This window comes from Marmota monax, unplaced genomic scaffold (genome assembly GCF_021218885.2).
Source record: "Marmota monax isolate L192 unplaced genomic scaffold, Marmota_monax_Labrador192_F-V1.1 WCK01_AAM20220418_F8-fsc00139, whole genome shotgun sequence".
NCBI lineage: Eukaryota > Metazoa > Chordata > Mammalia > Rodentia > Sciuridae > Marmota > Marmota monax.
Window position 1 is genome coordinate 1638067 of NW_026695226.1, and position 18536 is coordinate 1656602.

General features: G+C 33.3%; 1 protein-coding gene across 3 annotated transcripts in view; it reads right to left on the minus strand.

The window, feature by feature from the left end:
* Positions 1-503: 503 nt before the first annotated feature.
* The window catches only part of Pnpla8 (patatin like phospholipase domain containing 8), a 41662-nt gene continuing 23629 nt past the window's right edge, over positions 504-18536 (minus strand). For all 3 annotated transcript variants that reach the window (XM_046435369.2, XM_058576070.1, XM_046435370.2), the window contains 3 exons: positions 17432-17626; positions 9893-10088; positions 504-2782 (listed from right to left, as the gene is read on the minus strand). In XM_046435369.2, coding sequence (XP_046291325.1) covers positions 2508-2782; positions 9893-10088; positions 17432-17626 — 666 coding nt within the window. In that variant the 3' untranslated portion in view covers positions 504-2507. The remainder of the gene's footprint in view (positions 2783-9892; positions 10089-17431; positions 17627-18536) is intronic.

An 18536-nucleotide genomic window follows, 5' to 3' on the forward strand; every position in this document is an offset into this window, starting at 1 on the left:
TTCTAAACTGAGTACAACTGTTTCTAGGGCAAAGCTCATTAGGTAAAATTCTGGGATTTGAACTTTAGGGGTCCGAGGTGCTTCAGTAATAAGCAACTCCATCATACATGAAAAGGAGGGGGCTGTAACTACTCTCTGGGGTTAAAAAGCTCAAAGGGAGCTCCTCCCTATCATCAAAACAAAGCTGAAAGGCTCCCCTCTGTCCCCTCAGACTGCATGCAGGCTTTTTGTGACTTAATTCCCTCTCAAAAGATTCCTTTGACGTCTGTTTTCTCCTGGATAAAAATGTGGTGTAGGAGGGGAAGAAGTACACAGTATAATTATAACCCAGCTTGGGTGCTCTCCACCCACTAAGGGAAATCCCATGCAGCCTCTGTGCCTCTAGGGACAACTCCATCTAAGGAACTATTTTTAATAAAGAATAATATCTGCAGCAAGAACAGAACTGAAATATTTCCAGTATATCATTTATTACAGAAATAATAAACAAGACAGCCAGGAGGGCCTGAGCATCAAAATAATTTTTATTCTATTTTTCAATATAATTGAGTTGGAGGATTTATTACATTTCATAAAGCAGATTATTCCTCATTGCTTCTTTGAGAATGGCAGTCATTGTATAGGATTGGAAATTCATTTGAATATCTTTTCCTATCTTTCTCTTGCATATTTACAGAATCTTCTTTTTGGGTTGTTTTTCAACAAAGAAAGCACTGGCCTCATTATAAAATGCAGGTTATCTCAGGTGAATTACACAGTTGTTCAGATAACCAGTTTCAAGTACAAATGGGGACAGGAACAATTGAAAACTAGTGCACCACACAACTGGATGTACCTACTACGTAGATGTCATGCTATGCGGTTGAAGAAAGAAGCTACGACCAGAGTTTACTTGTGTATTATCCCTTTCAAGAGAAAAATAATTGGCCAAGCACAAACAAGTAACTGAGAGTAAACATCAGCTGCAAAACAGATGAAGTGTGTCAGGTTGCAGAAAGAGTGACCTTATAAAAACGTGTACTGTAAATTTTACTTTATTGTGCTTGAAATTTGCTTTATAACAAAGAATTCACCCCAAATAGTCATAATTCCAGTTATCTGTATTTTCTTACATTTATAAGTTGTCCTAGTTGTATAAAAGTTTGTATATATTTGTGATCTGAAAGGGCTATTTTACATTATTTTCAGCAGTCACTGGAAGCTTACTTATCCTGTGCCTAAAAACAAAGTAATTTAGATGTCACAAAATTTTAGAGTTAGCTTTCCTCTTTTTGCAAGTAAAATATCTAAAGCCCAGAGACATTGTCCATCTTCCTCAAAGTCACGGAAGGCCTGTGCGGCAGACACACCATTAACATCCATACTGCCAACTCCACCCAGCACTCTTAGAATGTCTCATTGCTTCTGAGAATCAACGTTAAAAAGCAGCAATATGACAATCTGGGCGACAGGGTAAGCTTTAGCTTATAAGTACAAAGCAAAGGGTTCTTACATTTATTTTTCTTGGGAAATCTAGACATGATTTACATGGCAAATAAATAACACTACAAAAATGAATCTGTTTGGCACAACATTTCAAGGCAATGTTTTAACTTCTGTGAAATCCAGATGGTTAAAGGAGTTAATGAAGTAAGAAGCCTAACAATTTGTTTACGTATTACTGCTCATAGGTGGGGTCAAATGCTATAAGAAATGGGGAGCTATACTGTGAACAATAAAAAATTCAAAATGACATTACCCTTTAATAATAGATTATTTCAGTAATTTATTTTTGTTGATGATAGAACTATTTTCTCAGTAACTTCAAAAAATTAATTTTGTAACAGCAAATGATAAAGTTAAATCTAGAAAGGTAAACACAAATTTATCATCTTGAAATTTCAGGGGGAAAAGGTGGATCATTGTAACATCACCTATTTCTTTAACCAAACAATGTTGAAATAAGCAAATTTTGAATAGAAAACGGTATCGCTTATTTCTTATTTCAAATGTAAAAGTATTTTAACAAAGAAAATTCCACTTTCTGCATATATGTAGGTGATGGTACAGTAAAAGGATTGCAGAATGCAGCTAATGAAAAAATATGTAAGAAGAAATTAACTTTCCGACATGAAAAAAAATCAGTGATCACATGAATTCTACATGATTTTGATGACTAAGCAAAAATACAAAAGATAATATGATATTCTCAGTTTCTTGTTTGGCACATATATTAATGATTTCTCAAACATCAAACAATTTAACACCAACATCTATTAAAACTAGCACAATAGTAAAATTCCTAAAGCTTGGTTAACTGTTAACATCTTAAAAAACCTAATTCCCATTTGAATTCTGTAACCAAGCATATTTCTGTACTGTGCAAACTCCTCAAAGCACTGTCATTTTCAGGATTCCCCAGAATTCATAAGTATTTCAAAGTTAACTGATGTTGAACCACAATTCCTTACTGAATCTGGCGGGCCTTCTGAATAGGCTTTCTTTTTCAGAACATATGCATACACTCATCACAATTTTGAAAAGAATGGAAGACCTTCATACATGTCAGTTTTTAACTTTATCCAATCATTAATTTTCTGCAGAGTTGTTTTTTCTTGACTTAAAATTTTCGCAACTTTTTTCATTTTTTGTTCATTTCTTTCTATATACTTCAACCCTTCCAACTGCAGCTGATCCAGTTTTTCATTTCGACTTTCATCAAGAGGTATGTTTTCACACATGACAGGATTGAATCTAAAATAGGTGTCAGGAGGTAACAGGCCATCAAGCATTACATGGACTTCTGTTAAAACAAAAAAGGAGGGTAAAAGGTGGGTAAGAGAGGGTGAGAGGGTGAGTTATTCTACAATGATCTATTCATCATTATTTAAATTATCTTCCTTATAAGTCCATTACAAAGATTTGTTTATTACTCAAACAGTAGGAGTATATAGAATTCATAACAATGAACAGAACTTCAAAATGAAATTCATCTTCCCCAAATACCATATACATTATGCTAAATTAGGATACTTGTTCCAATACTCTCTTTTCTCTTTCCAACATTTTTGAGGATTATCTTTATTGAGGTATAATTTATATGCAATAAAATATACCTATTTTAACTATATAATTTGACAAACTTAACAGCAAAGAATCATGACAAGGCATTTCAATCCCCCCCCAATTCCTTCAAGTTCCTTAAAAGTTGGTTCTCCCCTACCCTTTGCCTTTTCTAGCATTTCATACAAACAGAATCCTAATTCTGTAGATCTGTCTACCTCCTTTCGCTTGGCAAAATGCTTTGAGACTCATCCACAGTATATCATATACCAACAGTTCTTCTTATTGCTGAGTAAGTGTTTCATTATGTAGTTTTATCAGATTTTGTTCTCAGTTCTGATTGTGGCTCTCTTCAGTTTTTAGCTTTAGGAATAATCCTGCAATAACATTTACACTTAAGTCTTTGTGTAGACATATTATTCCATTTCTCTTGGGTAAAAACCTAGGAATAAAATTCCTGGGTCATATGGTAAAAGTGTATGTTTACTTTTTTTTTTTTTTTTTTAAGAACTACCATATTGTCTTCCAAAATGGCCATACCATTTTGACATACTAGAAGGCAAGTAGCAATATCTTGTGGTTTTAATTTTCATCGAATGACTAATGGTGCTGAGAAGCTTTTCGTGCACTTATTAGTCATTTGTTTTCTTCAATGAAGTTTCTTTTCAAATCTTTGGCCCACATTTTCCCCACTGAATTGCATGTTCTTTAGATATTCCTTCATGTTGCATGTACGTGTGCACACATTCACACACACAAGGTTTTACAAATATTTTCTTTCAGTCTGTGGCTTGACATTTCATTTTATTAAAAGTGTTTTTTTGAAAAGCAAAATTTGTGAACCGCAGTACTAATTTAACTGTTGTTTCTTTATTGGTTCATGCTTTTTGTGTTCCATTTTAAAAATCTTAACCTACTCAAGATCATTAAGATTTTCTCTAGGGCTGGGATTGTGACTCATTGGTAGAGTTCTTACCTAGCATGTCTGAGGCCCTGTGAGGCACTGGGTTTGATACTGTGTCCATTTATAACTGTGTTTGAACTGTGTTCGATACTGTGTCAATTTATAAAAACATATTTAAAAATTATCTTATCCAGCATATCCATCTAGAAATTTAGACCTCTTACATACTAGGTCTAATAATCTATTTCCAGTTAATTTTTGTATGTGGTGTGAAGGGTCAAATTCAACTTTTTGGACTCAGGTATCTAATTGTCTCATCATCTGTTGAAAAATCTTTCCTTATTGAGTTACCCTGGCATCGTTATCAAAAATCTTCTGAATTTAAATAATGAATCAATTTCTGAACTATGTTATATGCTATTAATCTACATGTCTATCTCTCTTCAAATACTGCAGTTCCTTTCTAACTATAGTCTTACAGTCTTGAAATTGGAAAGATAAGTATTCCAACTTTCTTCTTTTTTCACTATTGTGTTGGCTATTCTAGGTTCTTTGGAAAACATCTGTATACTTTAAAAAAATTTTTTTTAAATTCTTAATTGTAGATTGACAGTACCTTTATATATTTCTTTTTATGAGGTGCTGAGGCTCAAACCCAGTGATTCACATGTACCAGGTAAACACTCTACCACTGAGCCATAACCCCAGCACATCAGCATATATTTTATAGTATTTGTTTATTTTTAGCCCCCCAAAAGTCAGTTTGGATTTTCATAGGAACTGCACTGAGTCTACAGGTCAATTTTTGATCTGATACTATTCATGTACTTGTATCATTAACTAGAGTGTAAATCAATATTGAGATTTGTAAGTCACTGGCATGGTGTATCTACTGATTTATTTATTTAATTTCTCAGTAATGTTGTATAGTTTTCAATATTTAGGTCTTGCACAATTTGTTATGTAGTTTAAGTATTTAATGCTTTTAAAAAATATATTCTTAGTTGTAGATGGACCCAATACCTTTATTTTATTTATTTATTTTTATGTGGTGCTGAGGATCAAATCCAGTATCTCACACATGCTAGGCAAGTGTTCTACCTCTGAACCACAATCCCAGCTCTAATATTTTTATGCTATTATAAATGATATCTATTGATCTATGTACATATCTATTTAAGTTTCCAATTGTTCATTGCTAGTATGCAGAAATACAACCGACTTTCGCATATTGACCTTGTTATTTAAACTTGCTAAACTCAATTTTAGTTTTAGTGGCATTTTTATAGATTCCTTTAGGATTATCAACATAGATAACCATATTGTCCATTTTACTTCTCGTGTCTTTCCTTTATTGCCTTATAGCATTGGAACAAACTTCTAGAACAGTGTTGACTTTATTGGTTCATGCTTTTTGTGTTCTATTTTAAAAATCTTAACCTGCTCAAGATCAAAGGTGGTAAGAACAGAATTCTTACTCTGTTCTTGGTTTTAGGTGGGGAAAGTATTCAGTCTTTCAGCATTAAATATGATGCTAGCTCTATTATTTTGTTTATGCCCTTTTTCAGGTTGAGGAAGCTCCCTCTGTTACTAATTTGCTCAGTTTTTATCTGAATGCATGTTAGATTTTATCAGATTTTTTTTTTTGCATTTACTGAAAGGATGTTTTTTCTTTTTTAGTTGAGATGGTGAATGACACTAATTTTTTATTGTTAAGCAATCCCATATTCATGAAATGAACCCTTGTTGTACATATTATATGTATTTTCCTTTTAATATATTTGCTGAATTAGATTTATTATTATACTTTATGGATTTCTGCATGCATATTAATGAGAAATAGTGACTGGAGTTTTTCTGGGGTTTTAAGAATATAATGTATTAATATCAGGGTAATTCATGCTGGTCTTTTAAAATAAGCTAGAGAATATTCCCTCCTCTTCTATTTTCTGCAAGTGTTTATGGAGAACTGCAAGTGCATATTTTGAGATATTGCATTTTTTACCTCGAGAAATTAAGTCCTTTCTTATTGTCTCCTCCAGTTTATTGAACACAAGGAGAAGGCTTACAGTAGCTACTATAATATCCTTGTCAGCTAATTCTGTCATTGGTTTAATATTTAGGTCTGTTCCAATTTTTGTTTGGGTTTCTCCAGGTTAAGGGCTGTCTTTTCTTGCTTCTTTGTATGCCTACACATTTTTTTTTACTGAATGCCTGACATTCTGGGTTTTACATATCTGTATACAGGGAATTTGTTGAATTCCTTCATATATTGTTGGCTTTTAGGTCAAACAACGATGATGTTAATTGGATTAAATGTGTATTTGTGTGTGTGTGTGTTTAGGGTTTCTTTTAAGCTTTGATGGTAGTTGAACTCAATCTGATTTTTTTTTAAGCTTTCCTAGGGTGGATCTAAAGCATTTCTTAGTCTAGAACTAATTTGATGCTATTACTACTTCTATGGACTCCACCACAGATCCTGTGTATAACAAGGCCTTTCTCATTGATGAAAATCTAGTTGATGGAAATTAAAGCTATTCTGGTTCCACATGAGCTCCAAGTATTATTTTGTCTAATCCTTTTTGGTGGATCTTTCCTCTGCCTTGAGTAGTTTCCTCACATGGATGCACAGATCAGTACTTGATCAAAGACCAAAGGGACTCTGCTGCATTATCTCTGGTGCACTATTTATTACTTATGTAGTTGCTTCTCTGTGGTATCTTGTATTATAATTCTTGTTTCCTTTACATCTCTAAACTCCAAATTCTGTTTACTGAACTCCAAGAGAATTATCTATTGTTTTGGGTTCTCCCTCTATGTGCTAAGTATAAAAACTTTTCAGGTAGCAAGCTGGGTAATCTTGATGATTACCTCATTCATTTTTCTTTCTCTCAGAAATACCTTTTGTATGCTGCCTGTCATCTAATTTGTGAAAACTACTGTTTTGTCCAATTGTTAATGGTAAAAGGAAATATCTGGGCCCTATTAATTATATATGACGTTGAACCACATGAATTTACTGTCTTTGCAGGACATAACAATCTAGTATCAGTAATTATATGCCTCAATAAAATTCTTACCACATCTTTTTCAAAGTTAACATTATTATACTATTCATGTACTTGTATCATTAACTAGAGTGTAAGTACACTGAAGCAGCATTTCATATTTCTAGAAAATTCCACAAGGGCTGATGACATGGTTTACAGGAGGTACTAAATTAAGTATTATGAAGCTGGATGATTAAAGCTGTGTCTCTTGCTGGGGTTGTGGCTCTGTGGTACAGCACTTGCCTAGAGTGTGTGAGGCACTGGGTTCAATTTTCAGCACCACAAAAAAATAAATAAATAAAATAAAGGTCTATCAACAACTAAAAAAAAAAAATTTTTAAAAAGCTGTGTCTCAGCAGATGGCTAATGGCAAGAATATTTTATTGAATCATCAGAGAAATGCAAAACAAAATCACAATGAGATACCAAATCACACCTATTAGGTTGGTTATTAAAGGCAAGAGATAACAAGTTCAGGTGATGATGTGGAAAGAAGAGAACCACCATGTACTGTTGGTGGAAATACAAACTGGTGCAGACATATGCAAAACAGCATAGAGGTTCCTCCAAAAACTAAAATTAGGCCTGACATGGTGTCACACGCCTGTAATCCCAGCAGCTCAGGAGGCTGAGACATGAGGATTGTGAACTCAAAGTCGGCCTCAGCAATGGTGAGGCGCTAAGCAACTCAGTGAGACCCGTCTCTAAATAAGATACAAAATAGGGCTGGGGATGTGGCTCAGTGGTTGAGTGCCCCTGAGTTCAATCCCTGGTAAACTTAGAACCATCATATTATCTAGCAGTCCCACTCTGGATATACATCTGAAGGAAATAAATAAGAATCTTTTTTTTAAATATTTTTTTTTAGTTGTTGATGGACCTTTATTTTAACCATTCATTTATATGTGGTGCTGAGAATCGAACCCAGTGCCTCACACAGGCAAGGCAAGCACTCTACCACTGAGCCACAACCCCAGCCCTTAAATAACAATCTTGAAGAGATATTTGCATTTGCATGTTTGCTGCAACATTTCTCATAATTACCAATATATGGAAATAACCACTGTTTATCCCACACACAGTGGAATTTTATTCAGCCTAAAAAAAGAATAAGCCCAGCAATTTGCAACAACACAGATGAACCAGAAGAACATTATACCAAGTGAAATAAGCCAGACACTGAAAACAAATATTGCATGATATCATTCCATATACAGAATCTAAAATACCCAGAGAAACAGAGAATAGGATGGTAGGTGCCTGGGGGCTGGGGATGGGAAGATATTGATCAAAGAATATAAACTTTATAAGATAATAAGTTCTACAAATGAAATGTATAGTATGGTGACTATAGTTAATAATAATATCTTGTATGCTCTACATTTTCTAAGGGAGTAGATCTTAAGTGTTTCCATTGCCCATCCCACAAAATGGTAACCTTGTGGGTGATGGATACATTAATTAGTTTGGCTGTACGAATCATTACATAAGGTATACTTATATTAAAACACCCATGTTGTATACCTTAAGTATATAAAGTTTTTATCTGTCAATTATAATAAAGCTGAGAAAAAAACAATATCCTATTAATGTAACAATAAAATTTCAGATGATAAGAATTTATCTGCTTTTTGTTGGTTTTCATTTAAAGATAAAAGACCTTAGTGGGGAGTTGAAAATCCTCATTTAGGTTAATGATACAGTCAACAACATGCTGATATGCAAAGAATGACATTTAGAAATAAGAAGCTGTTAAATGATAATTCTTTAAATTTAATAATGCATTTCACACACATAAAAATAAAACAGTACTACAAAGAATGTTAAAACAAAATTCAAACTAGAAATTCAAAATATACTCTCCGACTGCCCAGTACATGCCAATGCCTGGAGTCAGTGGTAAACTGGGGTAAGGCAAAGCAACTGCTAGGGATTAAACATTGAGCCTCACACATGGCAGGCAATGCTCTACCACTGAGCTACATCTCTAGCCCTTTGCCTCACATACTTGTGGGACTAAGAATAAGTAAACAAATAAGTATTATGATATTGTATATCCATAATAAAACAATGCTCCAAGAGTAAAATAAAAAAAAAAAAAGAAAGAAGACTAGAAACAGGGTACGTGGTAGGAAGCTGGGCAAGTGGTCAGGAAAGGTCTCTCTGAGGAAATGACATTTGAGCAGAGACCTGAATGAAGTAAGGGTCAAGCACATACCTGGGGAAAGAGCCTTACAAAGAGTACAGCATCTGCAGAGGCCCTGAGGCAGAAGGATTCTTAGTAAGTTTGAGAAATAATAAGAATCAAAGAGTGGCTTTGAGAGGAAGAAGACATATATTCAAAGGCTAGGTCTTATAGGGCATGTATGATAAATTTCAGAGAGAGAGGCTGTTGAATTTTGTTCCACATGTTATAGAAAGTCTAAGGGGTTTTGAAGAGGAAGGTGATTTGATTTACATGCTAGATGGATTTTAAATGGATTCAGGAAGAAAGGAAGCGATAATTTATTTAATTCCAGTTTGCCTCCACATCACTAATAATCTAATTCCATAAATACTCTCACAATATTATTATGTGTACATTCGAACCAATCTGACTTCTTTTGTGCTTTTTGCTTTCTTAACTGGCTATAGAATCTCCATTCAGGCTTTTGTGATATTCCTCCAATTATAAGGAAGCAAAGAGAGCACCAGCTCCTAGGTGGAAAGCAGTCTCTACTTAGGGTAACTCTAATAAAAGTGAGGAAAAAGGAAAACAAAATACTTATTCCCATGTGTTTCCTAGGCCCACAATATAGATACAACACTCATATGAAGTTAAGATCAACAGTTCTATCTACCAAAAACTAATCACTCTAAGTTGAAGTATCTTGAAGTAACACAGAAACAAACTAACCTTCTGTGTCTGTAGCACTGTTGATAACATTAGAAAGTTTGGTTTTCAGGCTTGTGTATGTTGCAGTATTTCTCACATCACTCTCATAACGTCCAGTGCCCAGGGATACTATACACTCTAGTGGGACATCCGGCCAAAGACATTTACACTCATGCATTGCTAATGCTGAAGGGTTATTCAGAAGCAAACCTCCATCCTGTAAGAAACATGTTAAAAAAATGTTAAAAAATAAGTGAAATTACAGGTTATGAACATGAAAACAAAAACTGTATTTTAAACAGATCGGTATGTATACATTTGGAAAACTGAACTATATAATAAGCCAAAGTATTTAAAAACAAGAGGTTCTTTTAAATAAATTTATTTCATATATCACAGCTGTAAAATTAGCTGCAAACCCACCAACCTCATGAGGAAATTTTGTATTAAGCTTTCCTTTCTCATTTGAACAACTTCTTGGACTGCTTTGCATATTTTCCCCCACTCCCTCCCCCAATACTGAATTGAACTACTTTTTAAAGGCACACTGTCTTTAACTGGTGGTTAACGGAAGGTACATTCTTGGTAAATCGTATAAAAAGTTAACAGAAGAGAACCATGGTTCTACCAATTGAAACTTTCTTCTCTCACAAGATAATTATTTAAAATTTTATCAACGATACAATTTCAAGGTATTATATCCAAGATAATGCAGTTTTAACCTAAACAAAATAGGTCATACTTTATATTTCTAAGCATTTACCAATAATCAAGATTACTTTAAAGAATTCAAAAGAATGTAAAATATGCTAGTAAAATACTATAAAATGCAGCAAAATAAAAGTATTTAAAATTTAGACAAACTATAACAGGATGCATTGTGTGATTATATTAAAATATGCTAAACTGTTAATATTATATATTTTGCTTAAAACTTTCTTGATATTTATTTATTTATTAGTTGTAGTTGGACACAATACCTTTATTTTATTTATTTTTAAGTGGTGCTGAGGATCGAACCTAGGACTTCATACTTGCTAGGTGAATGCTCTACCACTGAGCTATTTTACTTAAAACTTAGGGAAATACGTCTGATTTAAGATGGTTTAAGTGACTAATCAAGCTCTTTTCCTATATACATCTAGTAATGCAGTTAAATGCTTATCACTCCTAAAGTCCAAGTAGCATGACAGAAAATAAACAGCAAAGAGCAAAATCCTAAACTAAATGTATCACAGAGCAAGTTAAGAATATGAGAAGTAGGCCTGGAGATGGAGCATTGGTAAAGTAATTGCCTAGGATGTGTGATACCCACCATTCAATCCTTGGCAGTATCAAAAGAAAACGAGAAGGAGGCCTTTGGCTTTCTCTGGTACCAAGTACATGCTTTCAATTCACTAAGAAAACCCTAAATGACTACCTGTGTACTCGGTGGCTAGCCAAAAAGTTTAGTGACTACAGTTTTAGGGACTGCAATCATTATGTGAACTGAGTTTGAAGTCCATGAACTGCGCCTGCATTTGCTGAAACCAATCACCATGGATGGTGGGACAAGTTTTTCTGGACCTTAGGCCCATTTTCCTCCAAGTAACAGCAGAGACATTCTAAACTCCACTGTGTCTTCCATTCTCTTCTTCCGTCCCACTCATGCAGCCCTCCTTTTTTCCTATCCTAAAACCCTCCCCTGTGCTCTTACCAAACTGTTCCACAGTTTAAACTCCCAGTGTAATCTCACCTTCTTCTGAAAGTGGTATCTTCTTTTCTGACTTAAGGCTTTTCCTGATATTACTACCCAGGTACCTTAAGGTTGGGAGTGGGCTGGTAGTATTTGATTTACTATATCTTCTAGATCACTAGGGCAAATTCACTTGGAACATACTTCTTAAAGGCTTTGCTGCTCATTACATACTACATATTAATCTACAGTCATTCATTTGGTGAATGAAGTCATCATCTGGTTCACAGATTTCTTTCCACCTCAAGCCTTTATATCACTCCCCATATGACTTCAACATATTTTATAACTCCTTAGAATCCAATTATTTAATCCCCTTATCTTCAAAATGCTATTCATTCATTTACTCATCAAGGTCATAATCAGATTATCAAAATAAATGAAATTATTTAGTAGTATCCTTATAGGTCTGACTTCTTTCATATAAAATGCTTCTGACATTTATCCATATAGTTGAACGTGTAACTCATTCCTCTTTACTGCTGAGTAATGCCATTGCTTAGATATACCATAGTTAATCCACCAGTTGAAAGTAACTATTTTTAAATTTAGCTTTCTTTATAAATCTATTGAAAGTAGTACATTAGTTGGGTATGAGTACTGCTGAACTTTGTAAAAAAAAAATCAACTTAAATTTTTCAAATGATGGTAATAATAATTATTTCCTAAAGACTTTTTCAAGTATGAATTTAAATTTAATCTTTCAACTTTTTCCTTTCTTTTAAATAATAGGACACTAGAAGAATACTTATCTCATGGTAGAGGAAACATTTAATTATAATTTAGCAAAAAAAAAATCTTTTTATCAAACAATTTTTACCTTAAAGTCTATGTTTATTACACTCTGTGTAATTTATCAAATGGATATTTAAGACAAAATGCTTTTCCATTCTTATAAAAGTCTGTTAAGAGGTTTAGAATAGACAAAAAAAAAAAAAAAAAGACAGAAGGGGCAAAAAAGGTTTACCAAGAACTGATTACAGCAAAATCAATCCCAAATTTAAAAACTGCCAGTTTTCTAATGGTTTCACTAGCCATTTTTCAAAGTAAATTTCTGTTCCTTACACTTTACCCACTTTTTAATCAAGAAGTACAATAGTTAAGATTTTTGGTATTGATTCTCATCTAGTGGTGATTAGACTTAAGCTTTTCTTATATTAACTTACTCCTGTCAGACACCTCTTCTACTGGTAGGTCCTTAGGCTGTTATGTCTACGGTATTTCCTTAGCTTTTCCATTGACTCAAGTATTTATAATTATGATTATTTATTTAATGTGGACTTAGTACATGCCAGGCACAATGGTAGGTGCTGAGGATTGGAAAAATGAACTGATGGAGTAATTTACTAATTATCTTTTAAAAAACACAGAAGCCTGCATCTTAACTATACACTTTACGTTAGCTTAACAACATAAAATGCAAATTTTTTTTAATATACATTTAATCATTTCATATCATAAATCAGGGCACTTTCCAGGAACCAATGGACAATATCAATAACTCTTAATCATATCAGCTTTTCATTTTAGTTTAAATTTTATTGTAGTAAATTATATATAACATAAAATTGGCCAATTTAAAGAGTATGATTCAGTAGCATTAGTTACAATGTTTTATAATTTTTGTTTGTAATGTTTCCAAAAACATTTTTACCATTCAAAACTCTTAATCATTAAATAATCGTTCCCCATTCCTCCCCACTATTCTTTCTCCCACCCACCTCATATTTTGTAGGACCAGGGATGAATCCAGGGCTTCACACATGCTAGGTAAGCAATTTTGCTACTGTGCTACATCTCCAGTCCTGCCAATCTCATTCTATTCCTAATCAACTATTCATTCTTCATACATAAATTCAGTTTACAACTTCTTTGATGACCCTGACAGAATAAATATCTAATTACTCTCAACACTGTACATATTTTTATTAGTGAATTTATCATCTCATTTTGTAACCATGTTTATAGTTTTCTAGCCTGAGTTATTTGAGGACAGGATCCAGGAAGCACAAAAAATATGCAAGCTATTATTAAAAACCTTAATATCCTTCCCAGCTAGTACAATACCTAGCACTGGGTCAGCATTCACTACATTTATGTCTAATTACGATGAAAATTATTAGTTGTGGCCCAGCACAGACATAATTTTGCAGGTGTTGGGCAGGCTCTTTCTGCTAAAGATATTCTTTACCTGCAATATTTGTATTGAATTTTTTTTTAAAAAAAAAGGTTAATGTATCCTAACCTCTGAACATAACCTTTTCAAATATTAACAAAGTCAAAGAGGAATGATATGTTAGAAGCTATCATCAAGACCTTCAGTGTAATGGCTTCAAGTGTAGTTTGGAGATAGAGCACATGTCTAGCATATGCAAAAACCTGAGTTCAATCCCAAGCACCCCTCTGCTCCCCCAAAAAACTCTTTAGCGTAAGTCAGTGTATCAGATTCTTCCTTTAAAGATAGGGAATGAACAATTTAATCTTGAAGATAAAAAAAGATAAAGAGATATGGGATAATTTTGTGTAAAAATATACAATTTCAAGAAAAATATGCTACTACTTGGCAGGCAGGAGTAACTGGAGCCTATTCAAAAAGAATTCTTCCTACTCTACCATTTTCTAGAACATGTAACACACTTTATAAGTACTATAATAATATTCTTCTTTTTTAGTCAAATGAAAATGAAATCTTCCCATCCATCTACTCATACCTCTTAATTATAGCACTACTTTCAATAACTGCTCAAATAGAATATTAACCTATAATTTATATTCTACGTGGCTCCAAAAAGGATATAAAGTAACTTAAAATAAGACATATGTCAGAAATGACAGTTAAAAGGGATTTAAAAAATGAGACTAGAAATAATTGAATATAATTATTCAAAAGTTTTAGGATAGGAATGTTGTAGTAAGTGTTGTGTTTTAGTGTTAACTTTGAAAACTTCTAAAGGATCAGAATGAGGCAGGAACTCTGCTTGAATTTTTTCTTTGTTTAAGCAATCATGATCACTCACACTTCAGAATATTCATTTCTTTCAGTACTGGTGACTGAACCCAGGGCCTCATGCATGGTAGACAAGTGCATTACCACTGAACTAACCCATAGTTCTTAATGAAACTGAGATATCTTACTATATTTCCCAGGCTGGCCTGAACCTTGTAATCCTGCCTCACATCCTGAGTAGCTGGGATTAAGGCATGCTTGACTACGCCTAGCTTAGAATGTTCTTTAGTTGTCAATCTTTATCAATCTTTTTAGTTGTCTTTTGAGGGGAAATATACCCCATGTCTTCTTCCTCGTGGAAGAAGAGAATGTATAATAAGAAAACTATTAAATAGGTTGTTTAGATTCAGATTTCATTGGAATGTATAATAAGTGTGCCAATTTTTCTGGATGCTAACGATTTACATGAAAGTATAACTTCTGTCCACGTGGTTATGTATTTTACAAAAATTTATTTAAGCAATTTTTAAAATATGTAGTTCAAAATAAACTGAAAGGTTTGGTCCTCAATATAATAAAATGGCAGGGTTGGGGCTATGGCTCAGTGGCAGAGCGCTTGCTTCGCACATGTGAGGCACTGGGTTCGATCCTCAGCACCACATAAAAAATAAATAAATAGATATAAAAAGGAGTTAAAAAAAATAAAAATGGCGAAGCATGAAAAGAAATATCACTAGTCTATCTGATATAGAAAAAGATCTACTGAGTTATTTTGTTACACACACATACAAACACACATATGCAAGAAAGACTGAATTAAACATCTGAACTACTTTTCCTTCAGCAATAAAGAGAGCAAGTGAGATGACTTCTTTTTTTTTTTTTAATTAGGGATTGAACCTAGGGGCACTTAACCACTGAGCCACACTCTCAGCCTTTTAAAAATATTTTATTTAGAGACAGGGTCTCACTTAGTTGCTTAGAGCCTCTCTAAATTGCTTAGGATGGCTTTCAAGTTGATATCCTCCTTCCTAAACCTCCCAAACTGCTGGGATTACAGGCATACACCACCCAGCTGGGTGAGATAACTTCTTTTGAAATCTGAAAACGTTTGGTCCCAAAATGCAGGTATCCAAATTTATTACTTGAAATTCTTGCTGATATTTGGTGTAACTGAGAAGTCTTACCATAATGACCATCTTACAGCTATAACTTCTGTGTATTTAAAATACATTGTCTAAGTTATTTTTCCACCTGTGATATGGCAAGAATAAAATAACAACGGGGGAAGTTGTTGTTAAAGACAGCAAGCTACATATTACAATCAACATTTACTGTGACCAATAAATCCTGAAATCTATGTCAGAAAGAAACTCAATAGCCATCACTTGCTGCCCTGAGGGGGTGGAAGAAAAAAAAGAAAGGCAAGAGAAGGGATGTGCCTTACATAATTCAACAATGACAGATTTGACCAAGTAAGAAGTGGTTTGAAGTGACTCTTAAAAGACAAAAAAATCCTATTTTAATGTCTTGACTACAAAGATTATGATGTTACTCTCAGAAAAATTAAAAATAGGATCGTTGACCATAAAATTTTAGAATATATCTAAGCTATTCTATCAAAACATAGAAGAAAATAAAATTGATAAAAATATTTCAGTTATTTATTAATGACACATGTACATTAGAATTATGCATTAGAAACTTCAAAGCTTTATAGCCAATATATAATTCATAAAGATCCAAGTATAGTAATGCTACCTGAAAATCCTTGTCAGTGATATTAAGACTTTTTTCCAAGAGATAGGTAATTACTAAGTAAAGAGAACACGCAAACTTTAGTAACTAGAGAGGAAAGTTAAGATTACAGACTATATAATGAGACTGATTTTAAGTGGGACATCATATAAAAATTACCATCTTAAAAGCTATTGGTTTTATTTATTATCATTTAGGTACAAATTATAGAGTAAGTATTCCAAGCCAGGTGTGGTGGCACACACCTGTAATGCCAGAAGCTCAGGAGGCTGAGACAGGAGGAACACAAGTTCAAACCCAGCCTCACCATATTAGCCAGACCCTAAGCAATTTAGCAAAACCTGTCTCAAAATTAAAAATAAAAAGGACTGGGGTTGTGGCTCAGAAGTTAAGTGCCCTTGGGTTCAATCCCTGTTACCAAAAAAAAAAAAACCAACAAAAACAAAAAACTTAAGCATCCCACAAATCGTGGGAAAAACTTGACAGAAAGAAATTAAGTACATGAGACTACATAAAAAGAATGACCAGAAACAATACTTAACTCTACAAATAACTTAAATTTAAAACTATAATTATAGGTAGTATCCTGTCACTGAATAGTTGTGACTCTTAACTACTTAGCCCTTCTTAAGACCCCAATTCCTTACTTGTAAAATGGAAATAGTTGTCTCATAAGTAGTAACAATTAAATGAGACAATCATGTAAAAAAAATTAAACAAGTGTCTGGTACATAGCTAACTTAATAAATGTTTAAGTATCCTCCAAACTATACTCTCCAAAATTGTCAGACTGGGTTCCGCATTTGCTGGAATCTATTTCATATTTAATTTTCATGTTTGAAAAGCTACATACTGCCACATTTTTCATAAATAAAATTATCATAATTGGTTTTAAACCACACTGTATAGAATATTTCAAAATTTTCCTAAATTATACATTCAAGACAGAAGACTTATAAATTTAAGACAGACAAAAATATAATGAATTGCACATCTTTTGAAATATAAAAACCTTAAGAAGTCATCTTGGTTGAGTCTTACAAAGTTGAGTGACAGTTAATAAATGCTGATTGTTTTAATCATGTAAAATTATAAAAGATGGCCATACAAGCCAACTTACTTGATGAAGATCATTTCCCAATGCGTATTCTGCAAAGTAGCCTGGAGCTGCTGATGAGGCTCGAATGGCTTGCCACATTTTATACTGACAGCCTCCCAAATAATGAGAGTTGATTCCAGGAAAATGACCATAGTTTCTGAACACAAAGGCTTTTGGCGTTATCCCTCTGTTTACTATGGTACTTACAGCAGCTACCTAGTGAAATAAAAGTGACAGTACCACTGTAAGCAGCAATATTTGGCATCTATAAGTTAAATACTATTGAGTAGTATGAATGAACAATCTACAACTCTCCAAAAGATCAATGTGTAGCATAAATTTAAAGTTCAGCAAAAATTTTAAATTAGATATTTCTTTATGGCACAATAGATGTAAGAACTGAGACCATTCTGAGAAACGTATTAGAATAATAACAAAAAATATCTTTGACTATATAATTGGATTTGACTTAAAGACATTCAAGAAGGCATACATTTCTAGATTTGTGTGTTAATTGGCATAGCAGAAGTAACAATTAATAAAAACTACTTAAAGATTAATAATTACACTATCTTCACAATATTATTTACAAGTTAGTCTTTGTTTTTGTGCTCTTTGAAAGCATTATGACTTTGGTAAAGCTGAAACAACACTACACAAACTCCTAGGGCTTTCATTAGTTATTAAAATTTGGTAGCTGATAATTTTTACTAAAAAACTTTAACACCAATCACTACATGTCAAGATTTTATGGCTGTACATTGAATGTACGTAAAATATGTTGTATGATGATCTGGAAATACAAACTTAATAGGCAGAAATATGCTAAGGCCAAAGTTTTTAGTGTCCTGTGCCAACCCTGCCAAGGACCCATTTGCTTTGCTATTTAATAAACAAGTCATAGCCTGAATTCCTATAAGTAATCCAACTCTGTCTCTATGTTGCTATGGTTAAGAGTTGGTCATGCACTTAAGTCCAGAGGGTCTTTCTCTAATTATTATAGGTAAAACTGGATTAAAACATGTATAGATGACTGCTACCTTTATCATAATGAAGCACTTTTTTTTAGGTGGACACAATATCTTTATTTTATTTTTATTATCTACACATGACATTACAATGATCT